The sequence below is a fragment of the Sinocyclocheilus rhinocerous genome, unplaced genomic scaffold (assembly GCF_001515625.1).
Source record: "Sinocyclocheilus rhinocerous isolate Xijiao unplaced genomic scaffold, SAMN03320098_v1.1 scaffold295, whole genome shotgun sequence".
Taxonomy (NCBI): Eukaryota; Metazoa; Chordata; class Actinopteri; order Cypriniformes; family Cyprinidae; genus Sinocyclocheilus; species Sinocyclocheilus rhinocerous.
The window spans coordinates 2,236,143-2,263,638 of NW_015647035.1; the positions used below are offsets into that span (position 1 = coordinate 2,236,143).

Below are 27,496 nucleotides of genomic sequence, written 5' to 3' on the forward strand. Positions count from 1 at the left end.
TGTAAAATTAATCCCCGGGAAACAAATGTTAGTATTTTTAACGGGTCACAGACACTTATCCTTTCTAATTTAATTGAATTCTAATTTAAAATAATCTTGTCGGTTAATGGTTAACAATCGGTTAACGAGCGTCGGTTGTCGGTTAGGAAAAATAACCGAAATGAACATCCCTAATTATAAATGTCTTTACTGTCATGTTTGATCAATTTAATGCATCCTTTTTGAATAAAAAGTGTTAATTTCTTTCAAAAGAAAAAATCAATTCCAACCTGAGATGTGTGTTTAGCTGGTGTTTGATGTAAATATGCTGATATCTAGCAGTTTTTGTACTTATGCCTTCATTGTGACAGTGAAATCTGTTCTTCCCCTTTAGGCAACAGTACAAAGAGCGTTTGAGTATCCCAATCAAAACCCTCATCGGATACCAGTCACATGACGACACCTCTAGCAAAAGTGGCTCTACAACAAAGAACATGTACTCAGTTTGAAGAAAACTAATTTCAGCTCATTGTAGGTTTATAAAATTTCAAATTTGCATCACATTAATACTTTTGAGTTGTCAGCTACTGTAGTGTCCTTCCTTTTTAAGAAAAGAAAAAAAAAGTCAAATATGTAAACGTAGTGCTCTCCAGCCTGAAATGATCCGCACCGTTGCTGTGTGGATCAGGGGACATCTGCTTGTTTAGACCTGAGAGAGGACCGCATCAGCTAAAGCTATACGAGATGAGTTAGATGTTACTGATATCATTTTAGTCATTTGGGAGAGTTTAAAGGACTAATCGAGACTTACCTAGCTGAAGAGGTTCTAAGGCTTCGATAAGAGACATGCCGTTCTTTGCTTTAACCTTTCTTTCTCTCACGCGTCACGTCATGAAGTGTTTCTCACCATCAGACGAACAAATAAACACACAACTTGATCCACATGGACATTTTAAGGGCCCAAACTGTTTTAACATGCTTTGTTTGGAGGTGTTTGGCATGAAGTGATTGCAGAGGCTCCTGCAGACTGACTTATCTTAAAGGTTTGTAAAGGATTACTTTCGGTCGCGCTCCAAGTTTGGAATTTGGAGGAGTGGTCATTTATTGTTTCAGCTATGCTGGAATTGTGGCATCCTGCTTGTAGACCTATCTAACAGTTGTGTTTCTCCCCTTCATCTATTTATGATATGCATTATAATTGAACTATGTAGTGAGAGGGACACCATGAAAATCAAGCTCCCGTTTTCTTGCAGTTATCTTTTGAAGTTCTTAGCAATGTGGACTACTGCTTGCTGTTTATCCTTTTTCTTTTTGTTTGTTTGAACTACTTTTTTTTTTTTTTCTTCCCCCCCCAGTGTATTCAGTGAATACCTGGACATACATGCTTTTAGGTTTGCTACCACCTTTCCCCTCATTAATACTGTAGACATTTTCTAGTTTACCCCACTCTTTGGATCAGAGAAAGAAGAGAGGATGTTCATTGTGAATTTATTTTGCTCATAATGTATCTTTATTATCTGTGATTCCAGGATGTATATTACCTTATTTCAAAGTAAAGGTTATGTGCTTTGCATTAACATTTGATTTTTTTTCCTGAATCTTTATTCTCTTGACTCAAACCTATCTGAAATTTAAACAATTGTGTTATGTGTTGTCATCTGCACAAATATGTTTTTGTACAGGCACTTGACGAGACACCACTCAGGTAAACTAATAGGGTTCTGCAGGTACGATGTGTTTTTGTAGGCCAAACCATAAGTTTGCATCACCCAGGTTTTCTTGATTAAAAAGCCACTAGGATTTTTCCATTGGCTTTTGGATTATTGCAGACAATAAACTCTGAGGCCAATAAAAGTTTACGAAGCTTAAATTAATAAAAAATTATTTATTTAATAAAAATACGTTTTGATTATCAAGGTAATCTTCACAAATGAACACAGCTTTTATCAATTCCAAAGCCTAAATACAGTCACCAGGAGTAAAAAGCTGACATTATGCTATAAACAAACTACACCCTGGTTGCACAACATTAACATGACCATCACTAAGCTTCAGACAACTCTTTCAGTCTTTATATATATACATATATAAAAGTTAGAGTAGTTTACAGTAGTGCTATTATAAATGCAACGACTGAAAGCCGACTAATGAGATGAATTTTCCTGTTCAGAGTGATGACATTTAATGTCCCTGACAACACCTTTTGTCTTATTTAGCCTCTTTAGCAACCCCCTACAAAACACACACACACACACAAAAATCACAAATTGGGTTTTTCTGATATATTTTATGTCGTAGAATATAACGTGAAAATACCTTGAGCTTGTGTTTACCACACACCCTAGACTTTGGGACAACAGAAGTTTTTAAGTGCAAAAATGCTAACAGGTTTCCAGGTTTTAGGACTCCTTTCTTTCAGAACTCCATTCAACACTACTTCATTCTTTAGCACAGGTGCAAAGTCCTCAGCTGCAACAGTGTCTTTGTCTTACAGCAGTGTGTGTACATAACCTTTCCAAACAAATTCACTCCTCCACCTCCACCTTGACTTTGAAAGTTGAAGTTAGAACGAGCTGTCCTGTATCTCCCCTCCCTGCTCTGGAAGTTTCTTTGTAATTCTAAGTCATGCAGTATTTGAGATTGTATAGTTACCATAAAGTAGACTGTAAGTTAATGTACGTCATATTATTTGGTTATGAAAACAATTTTGAGTCTTCATGGCCAATACATAGTTGCAGACTACATTATTTAATAATAAAAATGGCAATAAGGGAACTACGTTTTAGATGATTACCCCATTAAACCTGACCTGTTAAATAAAGTGTTAACAGAAAAACAACGATAGAGTTGGAGCTTCGCCTGCCCAAGTGAATTACTGCATACAAGAGTGGTTTTCTTAGTTAAACACAATGGGTGTGTCAGAATTAAACAGAACAGGTGTTTCAAGTGCTAGTCCTTCCATTAAATTATTGTACAGTGCTTCTGACTTTAATGTGTGTGTGTGTGGTAAGATCCAGCTGGCCATTATGCTGTGAAACCATTCAAATTCCAGGGAATCTTTCTATTATAGGTATTTGTCAACAGGAGGTTTATCTCTAGATTCTTTTAAGCAGCATTACAACATTAAACACAACTGTGCTTTGAAAAACACAACTGAATTTCAGCAGTCAAATTAATTCATGCATGCTGATTCATGCAAACTTACCCTGTAAAGTCTGTTTGTAGGCTTGTCATAACTGCATCTCAACATCCAAAACTCATAATGCTGAGTACTTGTATGTACAACTATAAATAGCAACAAACTTTGATACAGAGGCTAAATACACGGGCTTTTTATTGCTGGACCACTTAGCTATGGTCCTCCTAATTTCACCCTAGAGTCTCTGAATTGAAGTTCTGACACAATGATAAGGGATAGTGGAAAATAATTGAATTTGAGATAAACCTGTGACTGCCAATGTGTTATTCTTACCTTTTTCTACATAGACCTTGTGACACTTTAATTTCTGACAAATACACATTTCCTGCCAGCAGTTGATTTCCACATTATCAAGGGACTGAGTGATTAGATTAAAAGTGTGAGGTAAACTGAACAATCATTTAAGCAGCATGCACCAACCGAGTTACTCTTGCTCACAGGAAATCTAGATCTGAGGTCAAATATTGCATTTGTAAGGTATTTTTGTAAGTAAAGATGCTTAGGAAGAGACTAAGAAGTTCAAAGTGCCTGTTGCTCCACTCTGAGAAAAATCTGAGTATCCTGCTCCAGAGTAAATCCAGTGCTTGCAATCTCAGAGGAAGTATGTACATTATATGGCAACTTCAAAAGTATGTGCAATCCCTCTACATGTCTCCTGAGTAGATCTTCTGTTTGAATGAGGTTACATTTAAAATGTCTTACATTATGAATCCATAATGGAAAAAACTATGAAAACTATAGAGTTCTGAAGGATTTTCCACATTAAGACAAAATGAGAGGTTTCTCTTCTTCTTTCTTTGCTAAAAGCACTGAAAGCATTGATGAGGAGAAAAAGTAGAACTCCACAGAGTAGCTGAGTTCATAGAGCTCCAGATTGACGCACAGAAACCATTCAAACACAGCAGAGATGTGCTTGTAGAAGTAATCCTCCTGGACGAAGAAGATGCCATCTGATGAAAGACGAGTTATGGAGAAAAACATCTGTGATTTCAATAGCTTTTTAATAATGTCAAACGGATAGTTCATTATTGACTCGCGTAGTTCCAAACCTGTATGACTGTGGAACATAGAAGGTATTTTGAAGAATGTTAAAATAAAAGACTTATTTTAAATTGTAATAATTTTTGCTATTAGTTTTTACTCTATTTTTAAGACTTTAAAGGAGACATATTATGCCCCTTTTTACAATATGTTATATAAGTCTCTGGTGTCCCCAGAATGTGTCTGTGAAGTTCCAGCTCAAAATACCCCACAGATCATTTATTATATCGTTTTGAAAATGCCTATTTTGAGTGGAAGCAGAAACACGCTGTTTTTCGGGCCTGTCTCTTTAAATGCAAATGAGCTGCTGCTCCCCGCCCCCTTTTCCAGAATAGAGCTGCGCCACCATTACAGCTTGTACTTGTGATGGGTAGTTCGGATCATTTTACCGACTCGGACCTTTGAGTCTCGTTCAGCAAAATGAACGAATCTTTTTTCGTGAACTACTTGACTAATTCCAGTACAGAACCTATAGGATGTTGCGCATGCGCGACTGAACGAATCACTCCTCGAGACGACTCGTTCTTCCCGAGTCACATTAAAGATTCGTTCAAAACGAACGAATCGTTCAAGAACGACCCAACACTAGCTTGTACCTGCTAAAAACATCTGTCTTGGTTCTGATTATAGCGCTAAGATCATGCGTTTTAAACCATATTAGTTTAAACTTCTGATATATGGTTTTCTGAGCGCATGCATCCGAAGCACACGGACAGAAAGCGGCTGTCACAGCATGTGAGTACTAAACTAAGTTCTCATTCACACACAAGTTTACGTTAAAAACACACACACACGTTTACGTTAAAAACACACGAGTTACAAAAACAGTCGGTTATGTCTGTGAAGGTAAACAGCTGGGAAATAAATCTCATGTTTATTTTAGATCTGTGTGGCAGCAGCAATATTCATTAAATAAATCAATAAACGCACTGCTCTCTGTCTCCTCTGAGGCTGGGACTCTAAATAGTGTTCTGTACAGCCAAAGACAGAACATTAGCATTAGAGCTGCTACACCGTAACTTGTCGCTTGTGAAATCAATATGACGGCGCCGTGGGTGGAAACCATTGATCTATATATTCTCTATTATAGATCAGTGGTGGAAACCATAGACTGTAGGTGGAAACTTACAGATTAAGGAGCGTTAATATTATAATGAGATCCCTTTGCAACATCACTAGGGGAGCAAAATCAAAGCTTACCAAAACAAAGTGACTGGGTTAAACTTTTTCACGTTTCCTTGATTGGTAGATGCACGGGGGACCTGATTATAGCACTTGGAAAAGAAAAACCTAAAAAAGTCAGATTTTCATGATATGTCACCATGATATGGCAACTTCTTTTAAAAACATTTTTAAAAATCTTACCAATCCCAGATTTTTGAATGGTAGTGTACTTTTTTTGAACTTTTTAAACCTATTTTATATAATGTTTTCCTAAATGAGTCGCTGCTTTATTTCTATAAAATAACTGCCGCTTGATTTGATGTTTTGATATACTGTATAATGCAATGACATACATTTTAAAGTGTTTCTTAAGTGTCCAAATACTTGTCAGGGCCGGTGTATATCTGAAAAGACACCTGTAGGTACTCTTCCTTTTCACCTCTTGCTTACCTTAGGATTTTTCTAAGCATAGACATTCTGAACCATAATTAATAAAAAAAAAAATAGCATTACCATGCATAAAGCAAAATATTTTGAACATAAAAGGATACAGAGAATGGTGGCAGAAATCTGGATAAATGAGGAGATGATGCGTAGTGGATAGAGAACCTGTTCACATCCCGTCAGCATACATTTACTAGTGAGGGAGGTCAGGATGGTCATGTACAGACACACAAACAAAAAGCTCACAGCAGCACCCAGGTAATGCAGTAACACCAGCTCTGCTGGCTGCAAGAAAACACAGGAAACAATATCTATTCATATCTATTTGGTTATTTCACAACACATTCTTAAAAGCAAAGATTCCAAAAGGTGAGTTTCACAGTGATGCCAAACATTTTGGGTTCCCCAAATAACCTTTCAGTGGACAGTTCTTAAAAGAGCCATTTTTTTATTAATCTGAAAAACATTTTAAAAATCTAAAGAATGTTTTTCACGGTAAAGAATCCGGAAACTTTCCAAGAATGTTAAATGTTCTTCATGGAGCTATAAATGTCAGAACAGAAAGTAAAAGAGAATGTGTCCGTTAATTCTGTTTTAGAAAAGGAAACATGACTATGGAATTACAAGTTTGTGATGTGGTGGTATAATAAAAATATAATTAAATATATTGTAACGTGTAAAAAAACAACAACAAAAAAAAGTTGATCAGTTTGAAAAGTTTATCAAATAATGTTGTCATTAAAGCTAAATGTGCATAAGATCATCCATGTTCGTCATATTTACACAAAGTATGCCTACAAGAAACAGTCTACCAAGCATGCAAAGAGTTTGTTTTATGGCTTCACCTATTATTGACTTCACATGAATGTTGTCATACAACCTGTTATCTTATAAAATACATAGTTAAAGGGTTAGTTCACCCCATAATGAAAATTCTGTCATTAATTACTCTCCCTCATGTTGTTCCAAACCCGTAAGACCTCCGTTCATCTTCGGAACACAAATTAAGATATTTCTGATGAAATGTGATGACAGAATTTTCATTTTTGGGTGTCTGTTTTTTCAGTGTGAGGTCACTGAAAGTAAGGAAAATGTTAGACTGTTTTGTTAAAGGGATAGTTCACCCAAAAATGAAAATTACCCCATGATTTACTCAGCCTCAAGCCATCCTAGGTGTATATGACTCTCTCGTGAACGTGCGTACGAGTCCGACAGTTAGCGGAAGCTAGAGATTAAGATTTATAAAGTTGTAAATATGGATATTTTTCTTACACAAACCCCGGAGCCGTGTGGACTTCTTTTATAATGGATGGGTGCAATTTTTTGGACTTCAGATTTTGGGCTACCATCCACTCCCATTATAAAGCATGAATTAGCCTGGACATTATTTAATATAACTCCGATTGTATTCGTCTGAAAGAAGAAAGTCATATACACCTAGGATGGCTTGAGGGTGAGTAAATCATGGGGTAATTTTCATTTTTGGGTGAACTATCCCTTTAAGGCCATGTCACCTGAGATCCCTTCAATAAAGTAATCGTTCACCCAAATATGAAAAATTGCTGAAAATGTACTCACCCTTTAGCCACTTAAGAAATAGATCAGTTTGCTTGTTCATTGGAACAGATTTGGAGAAATTCAGCATTACATCACTTGCTCACCAGTGGATCCTCTGCAGTGAATGGGTGCCGTCAGAATGAGAGTCCAAACAGCTGATAAAACCATCAATACAATCAATCAATAATCCAGTCAATTAACATCCTGTGATGTGAAGTGTGTGTTTGTATTAAACAAATCCATTATTAAGGTGTTTTAACTTTAAACGGTCATTTCTGGCCAAAATTAGATTCCATAATCCAAAATAACACTTCCTCAAGTGAAAAAGTTCATCTACTGTTGTCCTCTTACATCAAAATCCACCAACATATTTATTTAGAACTGTTTTGGATTGTTTTCACTTGTAAACGGTGCTGATCTGTGCATGTTTCTCTTCTGATTCAGATGAGATGTCTTTTTCTCTGGACAAAACAGTATTATGGAGAGAGGACTCTAGTATTTTAGAAGCTAGAAGGTTTGAAGTTGATGGATTTGTTTCTTACAAACATGCAGCTTTTTGCTTCACAAAACAATAACTGATGGACTGGAGTCGTGTGGATTATTATGATGTTTTTATCAGCTGTTTGGACTCTCGTTCTGACGGCACCCATTCACTGCAGAGGATCCACTGGTGAGCAAGTGATGTAATGCTAAATTTCTCCAAATCTGTTCTGATGAAGAAACAAACTCATCCTTATCTTGAATGGCCTGGGTGTGAGTAAAATGTCAGCAAATTTAAATTTCTGGGTGAACTGTTCCTTTAAGAATTTTTGTAGTGATTTGTCAGCACTTATACTATCCATAAGCAACAAGTGAAATTAGTAAATGATATCATCTCATCTGTACTTACATTGCAGTTTCCTGCCATGAATGCACCCACAGACACCACACAGCCTAAAATCATTGCAATCTTACTGAGAAGAGAATGAACACTGTTCCTGTCCAGGATGTGTGCATGATGGAAAACGCAAAAAATCAGAACTGTGGGGATAAAGATAAGATGTATTACTCAGATTTTCTCTGCAAACCACAATACAATTCACTACCATGAGTGATAAAAATGTAATTGAACTGAATGCATTTGTCAAGACACAGATGTGCAAAATAATATGAAAGTCATATATGCTCACACAAAAATGAACCAGCATTGATTGTTGCTGTGAAAAGGGAGTTTTCTGGAAAGTTTGTTCCACTTGTGCTGCAAAATAAGCAGAAAATGCCTGTCATTCCTTTGGATTATGAAGTGGAAAATAGCAGGTGTTTCAGGGGTTAATGTGTTATACAGACCTTACGGTGGGGACATTATCCAGGGTGCAGCAAATCCCCGTTTCATTTGGGTGACATGAGTTTCTGTATTCCCTGTTAAAACAATGTTATAATGAAACATGCATAACAGAATGAAAACATTAAGCAATGCTGGTTGGACTCATTACTTTACCAGTTATTAAGTGAGCAGACATGGTTGAAACTTAATGCAAGTCCGTATCTGTAAAGACAAGAGAACCCTTTACAACATAATTTTAAAAAAGTCACTTTTAGTTGTTTACAGTGGCATATATTACACAGGTCTGCATCATATTTGCTGAATGAAATCCAATACTTGATACTTACTAAATTTGCAGTGCTGATTCCAAAGTAGTGCTCTAGCACTTTACACTTTCTCACAAAATATGATGTGCATTTCAGAACCTAAATATTTGACATTTGACTGCTTTTGTTATTTTGATAAGTGCATTGAAGCTGATACATACAGTATATATGAAAAATCTTCATTCTTATTTTGTGAGAAAGAAAAAACTACATGACGGAAAGTTTGTATTGTTATTTTAACTCCGCATAATCACATTAGGTAATACCAGGCCTTTTTGCAAATCAGCAGATTTTTTTTTTTTTTTTCAAAATGTAGGGCTGTGTTATATTACTTTTTGCCAAGACCACATGAGAAAAAAAAAAAAAAACTTAAATCAGACCCAAAATAGTACAAATGTTTTGCTGTGGTAGTAGCATGTTTTGTTGTTTCTGTACTCATTCTGTTCAGTCAGTGTTCAGTAGAGATGCATCAGGATTGTTTAATAAGTAACCCGGAACCTGTTTATAGAGCATGACTCAGAAATTGATGAGCGGTTAACAATGTATGTGAATATTTGTCTTAGATCAGACTCCCCTTCCAGATAACAGAAAAGACCAGCCTTGACTTGTCTTTGAGTTTTTCTGATCCTGAATTTGGTTACTGCGTTTAAAGTATGTGCCTTGACGCTTATGACATCAGCACTGAAATTACTTGTTTCTTGTTTTTGCTTTGTTGTTAAGCTGGTTATGCAACAATCATTTACACGTCAGCATCAATGTCATAATGTAGATATTAATAAATTATGACTGAAACATTGTAAATTATGATTAAAACTATGCCTATCTATCTATCTAGTATTCTCAGCAATGGTGAAGAGATACTGTATAAGAAGTAATAATAGTGATGCACAAATTTTAATAGTAATAAAAGACTGCGACAAACATTTCTATCAGAGTTTTAGTTGACTTTGAAAACCATAAATTTGTAATATGTAACTTAAATTGAGAGAAATGGCAAAGAATCTTGTCAACTCACACTGTCCAACACCCGATGAATGAGACGGCACACAGAACAATTGGTAAGATAACCCAAACAGCCATGTTTCTTCGAGAGAGTTGGTTCAAGAATAAAGTAAAGTGCTGACAATCTCAGAAGTGATCCTTCCACGGAGGTCTTGAAAAATTGACTTACATATTAGCCCCTCAAAAACACGTAAACACGTCCTTTAGCATCTTTCGCTTTTCTGCTGACCTTACCGGTTTACTGTCTCTTCTACCAGATGAGCTACATTCTTACTTAAATACGCAAAGGAAGCTTTGAGACATGCCACCACATCCAGCCACTCCTCTATGGTAATCACCTTCTTTAAGACAAGAAAATATAACAGCCACAAGGCAACTTAGGTTGAGTCAACTCAGTCTTGTCCCATTGTTTACTTATGGTCTTACTCATAGTTGTCCTGAGAGCATGTTAGTTTAGAGCAGTGGTTCTCAGACTTTTCAGGCCAAATCAGAACATCTAAGTGTCACCGAGTCACGACAATGATCCTTCTCAGTTTTTAAGCATTAGACAAATATACTTTGAATGAAATGGGACTGTGAACAACATACACACATTACAATAATTTGATTGATATCAGTAAATAAATCATACTGCTGTAAAGGCCTCATCAGTCCTTTGATTGGCCCTTTTGCAGGTCTGTGAAAAGACCCAAGAGTAGCATCTAAAACACGTGCCTACTTTAAAATAACATTTAGAAAGTGTTGCAATGTAATGTAGCCTAATACAAAAGATTAACATGCTTCATGAATTATATAATTACATTATATAAATGTAGTCTTGCAGTTCAACAAATTAATATTGAATACATAGAATCTCATTTGAGACACATCCTGCATATGCATTTGTCACAAAAAGCCGTAGTCTAAAATGTATACAGGACTTTTATGAACACAAAAGGAAATGTAAGGCAGAATGGGAGCGACTGACAGGCTGACTATTCATTACATTGCATCTGGGTTTTTTTTCATAGGCCTACATGAGGTGAATCCTGGAACTCATTCTGTCTAATATCTCTAACATCTCCTTTTGTGTTATGCAAAAGAGAAATTAGACATAGTTTAATTAATCATGGGTGTGAGTAAAATTTCACTTTAGGGCAATGGTAATTTTGTCGTTTTCATTTTGAGGTAACATTTGGGAAACTATCCCTTTAAGAAGGGCGCTACGCCTCTTTCTATATTGACATGTCAGGTGCAATGCAGTTGTTTTGCCGTAATTCACTCTGATTTCTTACGCATTTTGCCACATATTTGTATAAGCACTAATATTTTTTTTTATTAAACACAATATTCATTTAACATACACACAGTCGTATTTTTCAGCAGGAGAATTATTGTCCGCTTTGGGGTCCTAAATGTCAAAACAATCGAAATGGCGGCGTCTGTAAGATGGAGTCTGTTGCGCTTCATGCGGTCACATCATTTGAGGTTGGAAATTACATACTGCATCTTTTAAAGTATTCAAATCCAAGATTTGAAGTGTGTTGTTGCATAATATAATGTCAAGTGACGATTATGCTGGTTTACCATAGTAACCATAGTTTCCACCAAAATACTACAGTAAAACGATTACCTTGGTATTAACTTCAGCTGTCATAAAAGTATATATATGTATGTATTGATGGCTCTTTTTTTGCCTTTACAGTGTGTGTAGAGACTGTAATCTTGTATGTTCTCTCTTAGATTGCCTGTAAATGACAGAAATCAGTGCTATTCAATGTGGGCTGCCCACAGAATACGGTCCCAACAGTATGAATGCAAACCATTCTCAGGTCAGGCATTTTATTTTTTTTTTACCTTATATCCTTTTTATTCCATAACAGATCGCTTTTGATGAATTCAAGTTTGTAATGCTGTTGAATTTAATATTTCAAAGCCCTGTAATCTTACTGAGGTTTTGTTTTTGTTTTTTGCAGTGCGAAACCTTTCCGTTTTAACTCAAGACACACCAAACCCCAGAAGTCTAAAGTTTCTTCCCGGTAAACCTGTGCTGGGGATGGGGACTCGAGATTTCCCAGCATCAAACTCAGCAGAGGGTTCCCCTTTAGCCAAGTGAGCTTCATTGTAAAAGTATAGTGTCCTTTTACAAGTAGTGATTTGAATGTAATCTTGCTGTGTATTAAATACATTTGTTATAATCATCCAACAGGGATCTTTTCCAAATTGAAGGCATAAAAAGTGTCTTTTATGGCCCAGATTTCATCACATTGACTAAGGTAGCGTTCGGCAATAAAGTTTATTTTGATTGCTAGTCTGTTTGAATGCTGCATTAACATTTAACATGTAACTTATTAAAGACAGACGATGATGTTGAATGGACAGACATTAAGCGACATGCGATTGAGGTCATTACGAAGTTCTTTGAGAGTGGAGAGGCCATCACAACGGGAGCAACACACGCTGAGAGCAGTGAGCGAAACACTGACAATACATTAACACAGATTGACTAAATACATTTTGATGCATTGTGTTTAAAATTGTTATCTTTATTTCTTTACTCTTCAGGTGTTACAGAAGATGATGATGAAATTGTCTTAATGATAAAGGAACTTTTAGACACACGGATCAGGTATGTTTATATTGTTTTGATTCAACATATACTACGCTTTAAACGTTTGTGGTCGGTACGTTTTATTTTTTTGAATACTTACTGAGCAAGGATTCATTAAATTGATCCAAAGTGATATTAAAGCCATTTATAGTGTTTTACAAAAGAAATAATTTCAAATAAATGCTGTTTACACATCATGTGACACTGAAGACTAGAGCAATGACGCTGAAAATTCAGCTTTGCCATCACAGGAATAAATTACATTGTAAAATATATTAAAATATAAAATAGTTATCGTTAAAATAGTTCAATTTTCATTCCAAAAACTGTATTGAAAACATGCTTAATCTTTATTATTTAATTTTGCCACGTAAATAATTATTAATTTAGAATTTTAGAATGTCAATACTAGCCACTAGCATGAAAAGCTTTTAGCAAAAATTACTGCATACGTGGACAGGACATTTAAATTAGTAGCTAGTTATGTATTGAAGGTTTTTAGATGACCAGCAGAGCTCAATGCTGTGTCTGCTTTCCTTAAGACCCACAGTTCAGGAGGATGGTGGCGACGTCATATTCAAAGGCTTTGAGGATGGCACAGTGAAGCTGAAGCTGGTTGGCTCCTGCACAGGCTGTCCCAGCTCCACAGTTACCCTAAAAAATGGCATCCAGAACATGCTGCAGTTTTATATACCCGAGGTGGACAAGGTAGAACAGGTAAGTTATTCATGAGAACATCTTTGCATATTTTAACTACAGTGATCATGAATTTCATTATTCATTATTGTGTTTTTTTTTCTTTTTTCTTTTTTATTAAGGTCGAGGATGAAGTGGATGAGATCAACAGGAAGGTGTTTACAGAACTGGACAAGAAACTGCAAGACTCATAGCATGAGATCCAGCTCTGCTGTACACAATTCAATTTGCTATTGTTGTGTCATAATTCTAGTGGGATTCACACACTCCATAAGGATGCTGTATATTTAAGTTGCAGAATCTAGAATATAGCGTAATATTTAACCAAGCTCAATGTTGTAAGTTGTTCTGTTTCTAATATAACAGTGCAATATTGTGATTGCAAGTGCACTCACTGAGTTACAAGGATTCTTAACAGGTTTGTTACTTGTCTGACAGAAAAGGTTAAATTGAAGATGGTTGCTTTTAATTACAATGCTTATTGAACACTGCGATTTCACCTAGACGTCTGGTGAGTGCAGTAATTAAGTTGGAGTTCTTTTATAGCATGAATACAATGCTGTGATCCTGATACATTCTTAAACCTGAAATGAGCACTTGAAGGAATGCGGATCTTCCACAGCTCTAAGAGTCCTTGAGAATGTGGTCAGTTGTGAAAGTCTGTATTCATGATCATCTACAGCTGCCATCCAGCAGTTCTGGAGGACCTATAATGAAATAAAACAGTTGTGTTTAAATTAGTCATTGTCTTGGTGTAGATATTTGTCCTACTGTTTACCACTTTTCTTTGAATGTATATTTTTCTGCATTTTGTTTTTTTATAAGCTTCTGTTTTTTACTCCGTTTTCCATTTCAGCATAAAAACGTCAGCATGTTTATGAACCAGCCTGTTTCACTAATTACTCCAGAATGAGAGATTTGAATATCTAATATAAATATGCCCAGAAACAGTCTTTTAGAAGCACTTATGGCATTAAATAATTTTGGGATATGAGCATTACACATGTAGATGGTGTCATTTTGAAACTAATTCTTAAAATGCTAATTTGCTTTTATGGACAGCAATATTTATTTAGTTAGTGTGTGTTTTACTTTACAAAAACAATTGGAATGTTGTGCTGTTTCATCATAGAAATAATTTTTGAAACTTAAAACCTAAGAATGAAACTTTCAGAGGACATTTAAAAAGACTTGCTTGTTTACTACATAGTTGGAAAATCCTAATTATTATTATTATTATTATATACAATGGGCATAAACAGTCTACAGTTCCAGCTTGTCTAAAAACCGACAATTTATTCTCTAGGATTTCATATAAGGAGTCTTATTAATTTTGATCGAAGAAAACATGATTTTTAAATAAAATGATTGAGTAATAATAATAATAAAAACAAACAACGATTCAGTTATATATATGTAGGATTGTTTGGATTTACTTTTTTTTCTTCTTCGTTGTCTTATGTCATCCGCTCCTGGATCAGCTTTGCACTGATGAGCTTCAAGCGAACTGCGCATGCGCGACGCGTCATCCAGACTTCAGTGTTTCTCTACCGGTGAATGAGAGAGGACGGACGGTAAGCAGCGACAACAACAGCTAGCTTGCATGCTTACATATTGACTGAAGTTTTGTTATATTATTAATGCTTCGTCATGCACTTGATTGTGTGTTATTCTGCGCACATTGTATACACTTTTGAGGTGTAAAGGAGACTAGTAAGTGCACGGCCAGAACACTAGACAGTGTGCTCATGCGAGGGCCCGTATCAGACTGCTGAAAAACAAAACACTGCAGTCAGCACAGTTGTGCTGTACATACTACCACTGAGACTGCTGTTTAGTTTAAGTAAATACGCTTCATAGTGGTTGAGAGACCTAATACAAGGTTTTAAATGGTTTGGTTTGTGTTGTGTTGCTGCGTTAGCTGCTTAGCTTGCTGCATTGAGAATACGTTGGTGTGCTAAGCTAGTGCAGAGAAAAGATTGCATAGTAAAAGTAATTATTTGGGTCTTCAAACAAAGGTCGCGAAGAAGTTCATGTTTCGTTTTCGCTGTTGATCTGGACTTAAACGGAGTTTTAAAGCGGGAAGGGGGTCTAAAAAGTCTGCTGGTGTTCTGGAGCTGACAGATGGCATTGGCTGTGTTTCAAAATCTAGTGAGCTCCCTAAATAGACAGCATGTCTGAGTTTAAACTTTTTTAAATTAAGTTAACAATCTTGCAAACTCGGCTGTTAATTATCAGTAAATGACATAGATCTTCTTTAAAGCTACTGTATTTATGTATGAAATCTATACATTAAACAAAAGTCGTTGCTTTTTTGTACGAGGGGATTAAGTACAATCATTTTATTACAGACGATTTAGTGAGCTGACAAATGGCATTTGGCTGCGTTTCAAAGTCTAGAGAGATCCCTAACTAGGCAGCAGGTCCGAGTGCGTTCAGAGTCAGATGAGGGATTATTTAAATTAAATTAACAATCTTGCAAACACAGCTCTGTTATCTGTAAATGAAACAAATCTTCTTCACATATTTTTTATTTAGTTTTAGTTAGTCTTTATAATAACCTAAATGTGTTAACTATTAAAAAACTTTAGAATAATTGGAAGCTTGATTATTTTAAGCTATTACCAGCCCCACTTTCTGTTTCAGAAAGTTTAAAAACAAGCGTCTTACTGCAGCAGTAGTAGTAATAAAATATCATATAGTTGATGTATGACTGAGGGCCTTTTGATTGTTGTCTTGGGCAATAGGGGCCTTAAAGATCAAAACCATTGACTTTGTGTGTCTTGTGGTTATCAGTAGTGTTGTCTTGGCGAGCAGCCACTGAAACAGACACTATATTTCAGTTCCTGTCCATCCAGTTTTATGCTTGTAATGTTTAGAGCTTGCCGTTTTAGTAAGTAAGTGATTATTGTCCTTGCAGGAAATAATCTGCCACCTGATCCAGCGGAAAACGTGAGCAGGTCTCCATGGCCCAGTTCGGGGGTCAGAAGAACCCTCCGTGGGCGGCCCAGTTTGCCGCAACAGCAGTTTCACAGCCCGGCCACTCAGGACAGTCACTGGACCTGAACAGTTTACACGGTAAGTCATCATAAATCAGCAAATACTTGAATTATTGGCACTATGTTACTTTCGCTTTCAATTACAAATTACTGAATGTTAGTCTAAAAATGCATTCATAATCTCTAGCTTTATCTTATTTGTGAAGGTCAAAGCTCAAGATGATTTTGTTTGGGTTTCACTGAGTGGTCAAAGTTTGCTTGTGTTCGTTTGAATGTTGTTGACAGCAGTTGCATTGTCCTTACAATCTCACACATTTCTCCCATAGCTTTAGGAGTACAGCAGCCATCCCTCTTGGGAGCGTCTCCTATGTACACTCAGCAGTCAGCTTTAGCGGCAGCCTCCCTCAACACACAGTCAGCTGCCAACTATCAGCTCTCTCAGCAGACCGCTGTGCTCCAGCAACAGGCCGCAGCTGCCGCTGCATTACAGCAGGTGAAGACCTGGCTGTGATCCATCAACGTAATGCAGCTGGAGTAAATGCACAATTAAGCCTTTGGCTATGTTTGTAGTAGCATACTAACATGCTGGATGTGTCATTTATGCAGTATCCTGCAGTATATAGTATGTATACTGTGAATAGTATGCAATTATCCCTAATTCCTAGCGAATAACAATCAGCATTTTCATTTCTAGTGTCATGAAAGCATTTATTTGGGAAAACTAAGTAGTATAGTAAAGGGCTGCATGATTTTGGGAAAACAGTTTTTTTGACGAAAATCTAATTGCGATTTTTCTGATAACAATTGTGTTTGCAATTTAAAATGCGAAAAAAAAAAAAAATTCCAAGTTTTCTGTGCTTGTTTGCAGGACTGCACAATTTAGCCAAACTTTTTTTATTTATATATCAATAAGGATAAATAATAAGTATTATTATTATTACAAGCAAACTAAATATTATTATTATTAAATAAAATATAAACATAAACTATATGTTTATTTCATAAGCATACTAAATAACAACAAAGTATATTACTATTCTAAAATTTCACCGTAAAATAAAAAAAAGAGTATTTAGGAAAATAATACAGTCATAATAATACATTTATTTTATATTACAACCTTAAAATTACAATAATAATATTTATGGCCGTCGTAATGTCTTCATTTTCAAACGTTAAACCATCAAACTTCTATTTTGATGGGAAAACCACAGGGAGACCTTAATGCTTCTCTTAGATTGTTAAGCACTTCTCATTACAAGTATGGGAAGATGGTTGAGAAATGCTGAATTCCCAAATGCACGTTAAACCCAAACTCAGAGCAGATGCAGAGATAGAGTTTGTGCGGAACAGCGTTTACTGTGAACCAAGACACTCACAATACCACCCTTCACTATTAAAAGATGCAGCACATATATTGATTTAATTAAATCTCAGCCGTTGATATCTGACAATCGCAATAAGCCATATCGCAATTTCAGTTTTATTTCAATTAATCGTGCAACTCTAGCACAGAACCTATTATTTTCCAAAAATAGTATTAGTTATATAGTGTGCGCTCTGCACCTAACCTAATCTCATTCTGTTCACTGCAATGCACAAAGTGCTTCCTCCATCAGTCTGAATTGTACTCATATGCATTTCTAGCATGCTCAGTGTAGGAGTGCTGTAACCTGAGCCCTTCCCCCAGCCTGCAGTGAGCAGTCTTGAGTCACTGGTGTGTTTTATTTTAGTCGCAGATCAATTCAGCCCTGCAGCAGTATCAGCAGCAGCAGCAGCAACAACAACAGCAGCCGCCTCAAGCCCCCCCACCACAACCTCCACATCAACAAACTCTTTACAACGTCCCACATCAGGTACATGTGTTGGCTCTCATCCACACCTCCTCTTGTACTTTGCCTCATAGCTTTTCTGAAGCCCTAGTTTTATCATAAAGGTTTTCTGTATTGTTTGTTGTGATTTCTTGTGCGTACCACGAGGTCTTGGGTCTCTTTAGGTACAAGCGCCTGTCAGGTTCATAAATGTATACATCATGGCAGATGAACTAAAAGGGCAGCAGTCAGCACAGTGGTTACTCTAAAGAGGGCAAGTGCTGCAGTGCCTGTCTGCATTATTTAACTATCAGGACTCATTTCCAGTCTAGATGTGGTTGGTTCTGAATGTGAATTCAAGCATGTATTGATTTTTCAGTTCATACTTTTCGAACCTGGGGTGTCATCATTTAATTGTGGTTGGAAAAAAAGCTGCTGGGGTCAGTAAGATTTGTTTTATTAAAGGAATGCATAAAAATTGATCAAACGTGACAGTAAAGACATTGATAATGTTACTGAAGATTTCTATTTTAAATAAAAGCTGTCCTTTTGAACTTTTTATTAAAGGGGTCATATGATGCGATTTCATTTTTTCCTTTCTCTTTAGAGTGTTACAAGCTCTTGGTGCATAAAGAAGATCTGTAAAGTTGCAAAGACTAAAGTCTCAAATCCAAAGAGATATTCTTTATAAAAGTTAAGAGTTAGCCACACCTACCTAAAACGGCTCGTTCGAACACGCCCCCACATACCTACCTCACTATGTGGGAAGATTTGCATAAAGCCCCCAAATGTTCACGCAAAGAAAGAAAGCGTAACTTTTATTCTCGCTGTAGTATTACTGTTGCCGCTGTCGCCATGTCGTGAAGACGCTGTGTGCTTCGTTGTGAAAGCGAAACCACTTTGTTTGGTCTTCCAAAAGAGGACGATATCCGCTTCGTCATACCTGGAGCTGATCTGTGCTGGTCGCTGAGGAAATACATCAACTTAGTGCTGTGGATCACCGGATATGCTTTCACCGTTTTCACCGCTCCTTCGCCAGGACCGCCGTTCTCGACCCCGCCGCCTCAGCTCACTCTTGCCCGGCTTTTTAGCAGCATCATATGACCCCTTTAATCAAAGAATTCAGAAAAAAAATCTCATGGTTTCCACAAATATATTAAGCAGAACAACTGATTCTAAACATTGATAATAATAAGAAATGTTTCTTGAGCAGAAAATCAGCATAGTAAAATGATTTTTGAAAGATGATGCCTTTAGAGGAATAAATAAAATATATTAATATAATTTTAAAAATATATTAAAATAAAAAACGATTTATTATTTTTTATAAAAATAAATGCAGCCTTGGTGAGCATAAGAGACTTAAAAAAAATCTATACCGACCCCAAATTTTCGAAAGGTATATTGTAGTAATTGAAGCTTATATTTATATAGTTAACGTAGAAAATTTCTAGATTTTGGATTTTATATAAATAAAATATATTTATATGTTAACAGTTTTTGCCTTATAGTTAATGTGTAATGTTTTCTTTTGTGTTATTCTTTATTTCTCACAGCTTTCACAACCCCAACAAGCCCTGCTATCACAGGTACACTGTGTTTCCAAATTCTGCATATGCATCACATATTTTTCTTGCAAAGCACATCTTACTATGTTTAAATGTGTAAAACGAAGCAAGAGATCCCTTAACATTGCCAGATATGAAGAGTTTATGTTCTAACAGTGGTGCTGTGTGTATTTTGCAGCCCCCTGTTGCCTTGCCCACCAGCCTGAGCCTGTCAAACCCGCAGCAGACGGCACAGATAACCGTATCCTACCCGACCCCGCGCTCCAGCCACCAACAGCAGACTCAACCCCAAAAGCAGCGTGTTTTCACCGGGGTCGTCAGCAAGCTACACGATACTTTCGGCTTTGTTGATGAGGATGTCTTCTTCCAGCTCAGGTGCATTATATTGTAAATGTGCAATTGTACTTAAGAGCTTTCAAGGTCAGGTGTGTAACTCCTGGGTGTGTGTGTGTTTTTTTTTTTTTTTGTAGTGCAGTTAAGGGGAAAACACCCCAAGTCGGCGATCGTGTTCTGGTGGAAGCTGTCTACAATCCTAACATGCCTTTCAAATGGAATGCCCAGCGCATCCAGACATTACCTCAGCTGCCCAACCAAACGGTAAGCAAACCCACGTGGTCTGAATGGATCCCTGGCAGATACAGTCTGATATGGTTCTGCCTTCACAGTGTGTCATGATGCTGCTGTTGATTCCTGTGTTCTTAATCTCCATGTAGCACCAGCCGCCTCAGCCCTTACCTCAGGTTTCCCCACAGCTGTCCAGCTTTTACTCTGAAGCAGGAATGCAGCGCTACTCTGACATACACTCTGCGGTGGATTCAAGACAAAATGTAACCCACACCACTTGACCCCTGCGCCCCAAATCTCCATTCTCTCCTCCTCCTCCTCTTCCCCTTTGTCTTCTGCTTGATCCGCTCCTCCACTCTCCTGTTTCACAAACAGGCTTTAGTCACATGTCCTTGGGTTTCTTTTAGGGATGCACCGATACCACTTTTTCCAGTACTCGCCCGATACCGATACTTTTATTTTTGGTACTTGCCGATACCGAGTACCGATACCAATATTTTATTGCATTTGTAAATTTTTTAAATATTGGGTACAGAAACCAAAAGAGTATGTATAATGTTAGTTGGTTAACTTCATTTATCAAATAGATACAGTCAAACCAAAATTTATTCAGACACCTTCAACATTTCTCACATTATCACAGTTTATTCGCTATAGTTTAGAAAATGGTAATAACATATAACAAGAACTCAGAGTTAAACTGTGTTAGAACAAATTCAGGTTGATAATGTTAGATAACTTTGATAGAAAGGTATGTAGCCTAATGGATTACAATCAACCAAAAAAATAGACAGCTGTTAGTATGACAGTATTTACACAACTATCAGTACTTTGTCGGGTGACCCTTAGCCTTAATGACAGCATATAGTCTCCTGGGCATGCTGTCAACCAGGTTCATGCAAACCTGAACTTTTTTTCCCAGTTTAACATTATATTCATTGCATACATATACTTCGTAGACATCCTTAATCTCTTATAACTCCATTCTGCTGTCTGTTGTTCTGTTGTCGGTGTCTCTTTGTCTGAATATGGCACTGATCACATGCTGTGTGGTATCAGCGTTTGGTATCTGGGCTTTTTTAACGAGTACGAGTACGAGAACAGGAGCTCAGTATCGGGCCCGATACCAGTATCGGTATCGGTGCATCCCTAGTTTCTTTCCTTCCACCCAAGACAAGTCTCTGTTGAAGCTTTTTCACCCTTCCCTGTATTACAGCTCACAGCTTGCATGTTGGATTTGTAATTAAACATATTTTTTGCAATCCATAGATTCCATCTTTAGCTAATCAGCATCTGCTGTGTTATTAATGCACTTTGTCTTGGGGGGGATGCTGTAGTCATATTTGTTTTGTTTTTGTTTTTGTTTTATTTTAGTCTTATTTTTGTAATTACCCAAACTAATTATTTTTATTCAAAAATTTCAGTAGTCCAAATACCAGTGAAGTTTTACCTTTTATAATGATTCTTAATGCTAATTACAAATTGCAAATCAGAAATCAGTGGTTAAGTTTTATTTACAACACTGTTCCAGAACAGGTCAACCCAAATATTCGAGTGCGTGCAGCTCATTTTACGGAGGAAAGTTTCCTGAACCTGGTAAGGGGCGTAACATTTCCGTCACACACTTGAGGTATTCGGCCAATCACAACGCACTAGATAGCTGGCCAATCAGAGCACACCGCGTTTGTCAGAACGATGAGCTTTGTAAAAATCAACGCGTTTCAGAAAGACGGGGCATAGAGGAGCAACAATAATGTACAGTATGTGGAAAATAATGTGTTTTTTGAGCCTTAAACCGCGTAAACACATTGCATTACACCAAATACACCAAATAATGTTCTTATTAGCAGCATCATATGACCCCTTTAATGTAAATAATTTTAAAAAATGAAATAATGTCATGTGGGTGCAGTTTTTTTCTTTGAGTTTTTATAAAATAAAGAACGAAGACTGGTATTGTTTCTACTTCTGTTTTTGTATTTATTTACTTTTTTTTTTTTTACCTGATAATGAATTACCTGTACATTTGACATCCGTACACCTGGACACAAATGCCACACTGAGAAGGTGCATGATGAAAAAGCAAATGCAAACTGTGGTCTGTTTTGTTTTATGTAACAAACAATACTTGTGAGACATTGTCTCCTTTGGAAATGCCCATTATACTTTTTATAATTTTTTTTTTTTAAAGAAAGTGCCTTTTGTGCTTTTTTTCCCCCCAAAACAAGACTTGAAAATCTATTGTGTCTTTTAACAGGGGCCAAAACCCGCAAATGGTAATAGCAGTGGTTCTACTTCCTCTGTCTCCAGCTATTTCTAACCATTTCTTTTCTTTTCACTGGGTTTAGTGCTCCTTGATTACTCATTTAGGCACATTTTCCTCCCATCCTATAAAACAGGTTACCTAAACATTATGTACTGGATTAATGTTATTTATTTAAAGGCTTGTTTTATAGCTCCTAGTTGAAAGCTGTCATAATCATTTTGATGTGTTGAATCAATGTGCAGTAATATGTTTGTGTTTTCTTTTGATAGACGTTGACTTGTTGTCTGAAGTAGAGCTAGGTGATGTTAATTTAATATATAATTTTTATTTTGTCAAAGGTTTCACCTTATCGAACCTTATCGTTCAAAGGTTTGTGGTTGGTAAGATTTTTAAAATGGTTTTGAAAAACGTCTCTTATGCTCACCATTTATTTGATTAAAATTACAGTAAAAACAATACTATTGTGAAATATTATTACAATTATAGATAACTCTTTTGTATTTTAATTTGAAAATGTAAGTTATTCCATGGAAAAGCTGAATTTTCAGGATTCTTTGATGAATAGAAAGTTCAAATAAATTATTTTAAAAGAACAGAATTTTTTGGAACATTATAAATGTAATATTTGATCAATTTAATACATGCTTGCTGAAAATAAGAATTCATTTCATTCATAAACAGTAGTATGAATTCAATTAATTTTCTAAAAAGTGTCAGTGTGGTTGAAATTTACTACCTTTATGTGGGGGGCGGGGGATATTTCTTCAAAATTATGTTGTGATTTTGCACTATAAAATTGGCAGTTGTACATACTAGCAAACCCAACACTTTTGTTCTTTTTCAGAACCAGCCGCCAGGCCCAAACATGATGAAACCAGGTCCCACCATGCTGCAGTCTCTACCCCCGCCCACCACGTTCAGTGTCCCGGCCCAGGGACCTCCTCCGTCTCTTCTGCAGGCCCAGCTCTCAGCTGCCTCTCTGGCCCCACTGCTGCAGAATCCCCCACAGCCCCTGCTACCCCAGCCTCCCCCTAAAGGTACATCAACCCCTCCACCATTCAAAGAGTCACACTTTTACAGAATCAAATCTGATCTCCCGTCTCTCTCTCTCTCTGCCATGTGTAGACTCTGTGTTCTCAGGGGGTTTGCTGCAGCCGCCAGTGCGGATGATGCCTCAGCCGCAACAGGTGAGGCGTGTGGACCCCTCACCCCGCTTCCCCAGCCGCAGTGACCGACCAGAACTTATCCTGAGGAAAGATGACCGCAGGTCAGCGCTCATGTATACACCTGACTTTCTCATGAGTAATTGAGTAGAATTGCTTCAGTAATTTGGTCTGAAGTACAACCAAAAAATGGATATTGTGAATCTTTATTTGCTGTACGTGCTCATGCTTTATTTTGCCTGTGTTTGTGTAGTCGGGAAAGAGATAGAGAGCGAAGGAGATCAAGAGAACGTTCACCCACACGGAAGCGTTCTAGAGACCGGTCTCCTCGCAGAGAACGTTCTCCAAGACGGCCACGCAGAGTCGTCCCAAGATATACTGTGCAGTTCTCCAAATTCTCTCTCGATGGGTAAGTTAGGGTGTATTCACACCAGGAAAGTCCGCTAGTTCACTTGCTTTGGTCCGGACCAAATACAATGTTGATTTTTTTTAGTTTGGTGTGGTTCGCTTTCACACTGCCCTTTTTTTTCAAGTGAACCAGAAATTGTAAACAAAACCACACGTGTGCTAAGGTCATCCATTCATTGGACAGAAATTCTCAAGCAGGGAAAAACAGGAAGTGCAAAAACAGGCTAATCATGGAGATCTTTCGTAGGCTGAAGTGCGCTTCAGGACATCAGTGGAAACAAATTAAATACGCCATCATTTTTGCTCATAAAGGTACGCAAATAACAGCACTATATGCGCGAGCTGTCTGTTTCTGAGCGTGAAGCCAAACTACAATTGGGTCGGATCGAGGTCGGGTCATATTCACACCTTAAACGAACCATACCAGAGTTCGTTTGGAAGCGGACCGAGACCTCGGTACGGTTGTTTGGTCCGCACCCGAGTGCGATTGCTGTATTCACACCTGCCAAAAAGGTCCGCACCAAGAGGGGAAACGAACTTGAGTTCGATTCAATCGAACCAAATAAGACGGGTATGAATACACCCTTAATTGTCGTAAAGGAAGAATCTTGAGATGTCTTGTTGCAAATTACTATTTTTTTCCAGTCAATTCACGATGAACCAATTAAATACCTCACTACATTTTATTTTTCTTGTTTGAAAAGCCGTTTCACTCGGATGTGTCGCAATGGGAAGGAATATACGAACACAACCTCTGTTTCATGAAAAATTTAGGCATCACTGGATTGGATCTATCAGTTGGATATATACAACCATCTGAAAATGACAAAGCAATTAAATTTGACCTTCACGGACCCTAAACTTGCATTAAGAGCTCAACAGATTAAAAAAAGCACAGAGATCTTGAGATATGCATTTATAAGTTAGTTACTTTATTATGGTGCAATTTTTTCCGTTGTTGTTTAGATGTATGTTTAATCTATGTTTGATATATGACTGTTAGAGGACGGTACACAAACATGACGGTTCAGTACGTACTTCAGTTTTGACATCACGGTTCGGTATGGTTTCAGTACAGCAGGGGGGAAAAACTAAACATAAAATTGCTTTTTTTTTTTTAATTAAACAGTGGTTTACTGAACAAATTGCTCTTTCTTTAAATAAATTCAATTATAACTAAAATGTTCTTAGGGATAAAAATCTACCTCAGCTTATGCTCTAAACTATAGGGAGTCCTTTAACATTACTTTAAGGGTACAATTAACAACAGAGCCCAAAGTTAAATTTAATTACTATTGATTTTTAAATATAGTAATCAACACTCAACTTAAAATAATTAAAACATCACTAACAGGTAAAGTAAAATATAATGAGAATATAGTCTTAATATTTCGCAAAATGCTCTTCTTTTGACTTAATTTCTCTAGCGAACTAATGTGCTGTGGACACTGATGACTTGCCTGAGGTAAATGAAATGCTACCTGACGTTTTGTTCACAAGCTGTTCTATTGACGTCTTTCTGCGGTTGAAACGCTGATTGAGCAAATCAGAGCGATTACATGAGGCATGAGATGTTCATTCATGTTTATTTCACATTAAAACTAGTAGTAAAGTGGAAGAGATGATCGCGCTGGCGTTTGAACTGAGGCGTTTATACAGCGATCTGTCACGCCACATCAAAGAGTCAAAACGGCATTTATTGTTTGAATTTCCTGAAAAAAGGACATAATTTGAAAGATGAGACTTTACTTTTATCAAAAGTAACAATATATAAAACTGGAAGTTTCCAGTGAAGTTACGAATACGTGTACGAATACGTATACCGTTACACCCCTAATGACTGTCTGTCTCTGTTCTCAGCAGTCACAACTGTGACGTGATGGAGTTGCGGCGGAGGTATCAGAGCCTCTACATCCCCAGTGACTTCTTTGACGCTGTGTTTACCTGGGTAGAAGCCTTTCCCTTAACACGACCTTTCACCTTTGGAAACTACTGTAACTTCCACATCATGCATAAAGAGGTGGACTCTCTGGTGAAGAACACAGCTGTGCTGGACCCACATGATGCCAATCACACTTACAGCGCAAAGGTACCACCAGTAATTCACTGTCAAATTCATTTTCAGAATAATACGTCTCACCAGATTTCATTCAGTGGTTTTTGGCAGTCATGCTTAATATTAATGTTTGTTATAGGTAATGCTGCTGGCCAACCCTAGTCTAGATGAGCTGTACCATAAGTCCTGTGCTCTGGCAGAAGATCCACCAGAGCTGAGAGACTCCTTCCAGCACCCTGCCCGCCTCATCAAGGTACAGCTCTCTGAATGACACTATTAACGGCAACAAACTGGCTTGGTTTGTGTAATCAGCTTGTTATTTAATCACTAACTTATGTGCTATTTTATGACAATTGTTTTCACTTCTGCTGTAGTATTTCTCAGGAATGGACAACATTACAGTGTCGGGGACTGTAGATATTATTACTGTGGACCCTTTTCAAAGACTGTGATGACGCATTTCCACAGTTAATAACATTGACAATCTATAGTTTTAATATATTTGAATTTTTTTTTATTTAATGTACATTTATAAGACTGTATTTTTGTGGCATATTATCTAGGTATTACATTTCAGAAAACAAGTTAACGCTGCTGTGTGAGTGTTTTTAACACATCGACTGAGGGAGTGACGACAGATTTGACACATTTCTCTTGAACAAAAGAGAAGGGAAACTAATGTCTGCAAAAAGGCCTGCTGGTACATAAGTTTTAAGACATCTCTGCATTTTTTGCTAGCAGTAAAGCTTCCTGTCTCGCCAGGAACTGAAAAAGAAAGAAATACGAAATTGTTTCACACATCCAGTTTATTCTGACCATGATGACGCACATGTCAGAAAAATGTTGTCTCAATACCACAATATTTGTAGTTTCATTCCCTTTTTTAATAACACAGCAAAAAACTAACTTGCTTTTTAACACACTCCTTTTACCAGTTTTATGTAACAGGTATTTGAAAATATTTATCACACATTACATTACGTATTTCATGGCACACTCGTTTTATGCGGTTTTGGCGCCACCTAGTGTTGTGGGTGTATTATTGACATGTCAAAGTCTAGACCCTGAATATAAGACGACCGCGTTTTTTCAGATGTATTTCCAAGAAAAAAACATCGTCTTATATTCGGGACAATACGGTATTTCAGTCTTCAGTGTCACATGATCCTCCAGAAATCATTCTAATATTCTAATTTTATGCTCAAGAAACACTTCTTATTATCAATGTATTATAAATGCATTATCAATTAAAGCAGTTGTCCTGCGTAATATTTCTGTGGAAACTGATATTTTTTTAGGATTATTTGAATCAGAAGGTTGAAAAGAACAGCATTTATTTGAAACCGAAATCTTTTGTAAC

General features: G+C 37.0%; 4 protein-coding genes across 8 annotated transcripts in view; 3 read left to right on the top strand and 1 right to left on the bottom strand.

The window, feature by feature from the left end:
* Nucleotides 1-1,574, top strand: part of LOC107708453 (eukaryotic translation initiation factor 4E-like) — an 8,994-nt gene extending 7,420 nt beyond the window's left edge. Inside the window, exon 7 of one of the 2 annotated variants that reach the window (XM_016512693.1) lies at nt 374-1,574. In XM_016512693.1, coding sequence (XP_016368179.1) covers nt 374-488 — 115 coding nt within the window. In that variant the 3' untranslated portion in view covers nt 489-1,574. The remainder of the gene's footprint in view (nt 1-373) is intronic. The other variant, XM_016512694.1, reaches the window with a different exon arrangement.
* A 672-nt stretch (nt 1,575-2,246) lies between these two features.
* On the bottom strand, nt 2,247-10,238 carry LOC107708394 (transmembrane protein 150A-like). The gene is made up of 7 exons (XM_016512594.1): nt 10,029-10,238; nt 8,862-8,909; nt 8,711-8,782; nt 8,554-8,621; nt 8,274-8,404; nt 5,935-6,112; nt 2,247-4,128 (listed from the first exon to the last, which is right to left on the bottom strand). Exons 1-7 carry the CDS (start codon nt 10,091-10,093, stop codon nt 3,941-3,943), a joined length of 750 nt encoding a protein of 249 aa, XP_016368080.1. The 5' UTR covers nt 10,094-10,238; the 3' UTR covers nt 2,247-3,940.
* Nucleotides 10,239-11,349: 1,111 nt separating this feature from the next.
* On the top strand, nt 11,350-14,035 carry LOC107708456 (NFU1 iron-sulfur cluster scaffold homolog, mitochondrial-like). The gene is made up of 8 exons (XM_016512699.1): nt 11,350-11,482; nt 11,738-11,826; nt 11,971-12,106; nt 12,204-12,270; nt 12,352-12,463; nt 12,560-12,623; nt 13,148-13,322; nt 13,424-14,035. Exons 1-8 carry the CDS (start codon nt 11,427-11,429, stop codon nt 13,493-13,495), a joined length of 771 nt encoding a protein of 256 aa, XP_016368185.1. The 5' UTR covers nt 11,350-11,426; the 3' UTR covers nt 13,496-14,035.
* A 762-nt stretch (nt 14,036-14,797) lies between these two features.
* LOC107708455 (cell division cycle and apoptosis regulator protein 1-like) overlaps nt 14,798-27,496 on the top strand; it is a 22,696-nt gene continuing 9,997 nt past the window's right edge. The window contains exons 1-13 of one of the 4 annotated variants that reach the window (XM_016512695.1): nt 14,798-14,875; nt 16,222-16,379; nt 16,627-16,793; nt 18,034-18,156; nt 19,668-19,700; nt 19,858-20,054; nt 20,150-20,276; nt 20,393-20,506; nt 23,354-23,546; nt 23,635-23,776; nt 23,926-24,081; nt 25,941-26,169; nt 26,276-26,389. In XM_016512695.1, the coding sequence (XP_016368181.1) occupies nt 16,268-16,379; nt 16,627-16,793; nt 18,034-18,156; nt 19,668-19,700; nt 19,858-20,054; nt 20,150-20,276; nt 20,393-20,506; nt 23,354-23,546; nt 23,635-23,776; nt 23,926-24,081; nt 25,941-26,169; nt 26,276-26,389 (1,707 nt within the window). In that variant the 5' untranslated portion in view covers nt 14,798-14,875; nt 16,222-16,267. The remainder of the gene's footprint in view (nt 14,876-16,221; nt 16,380-16,626; nt 16,794-18,033; nt 18,157-19,667; nt 19,701-19,857; nt 20,055-20,149; nt 20,277-20,392; nt 20,507-23,353; nt 23,547-23,634; nt 23,777-23,925; nt 24,082-25,940; nt 26,170-26,275; nt 26,390-27,496) is intronic. The other 3 variants (XM_016512696.1, XM_016512697.1, XM_016512698.1) reach the window with 3 other exon arrangements.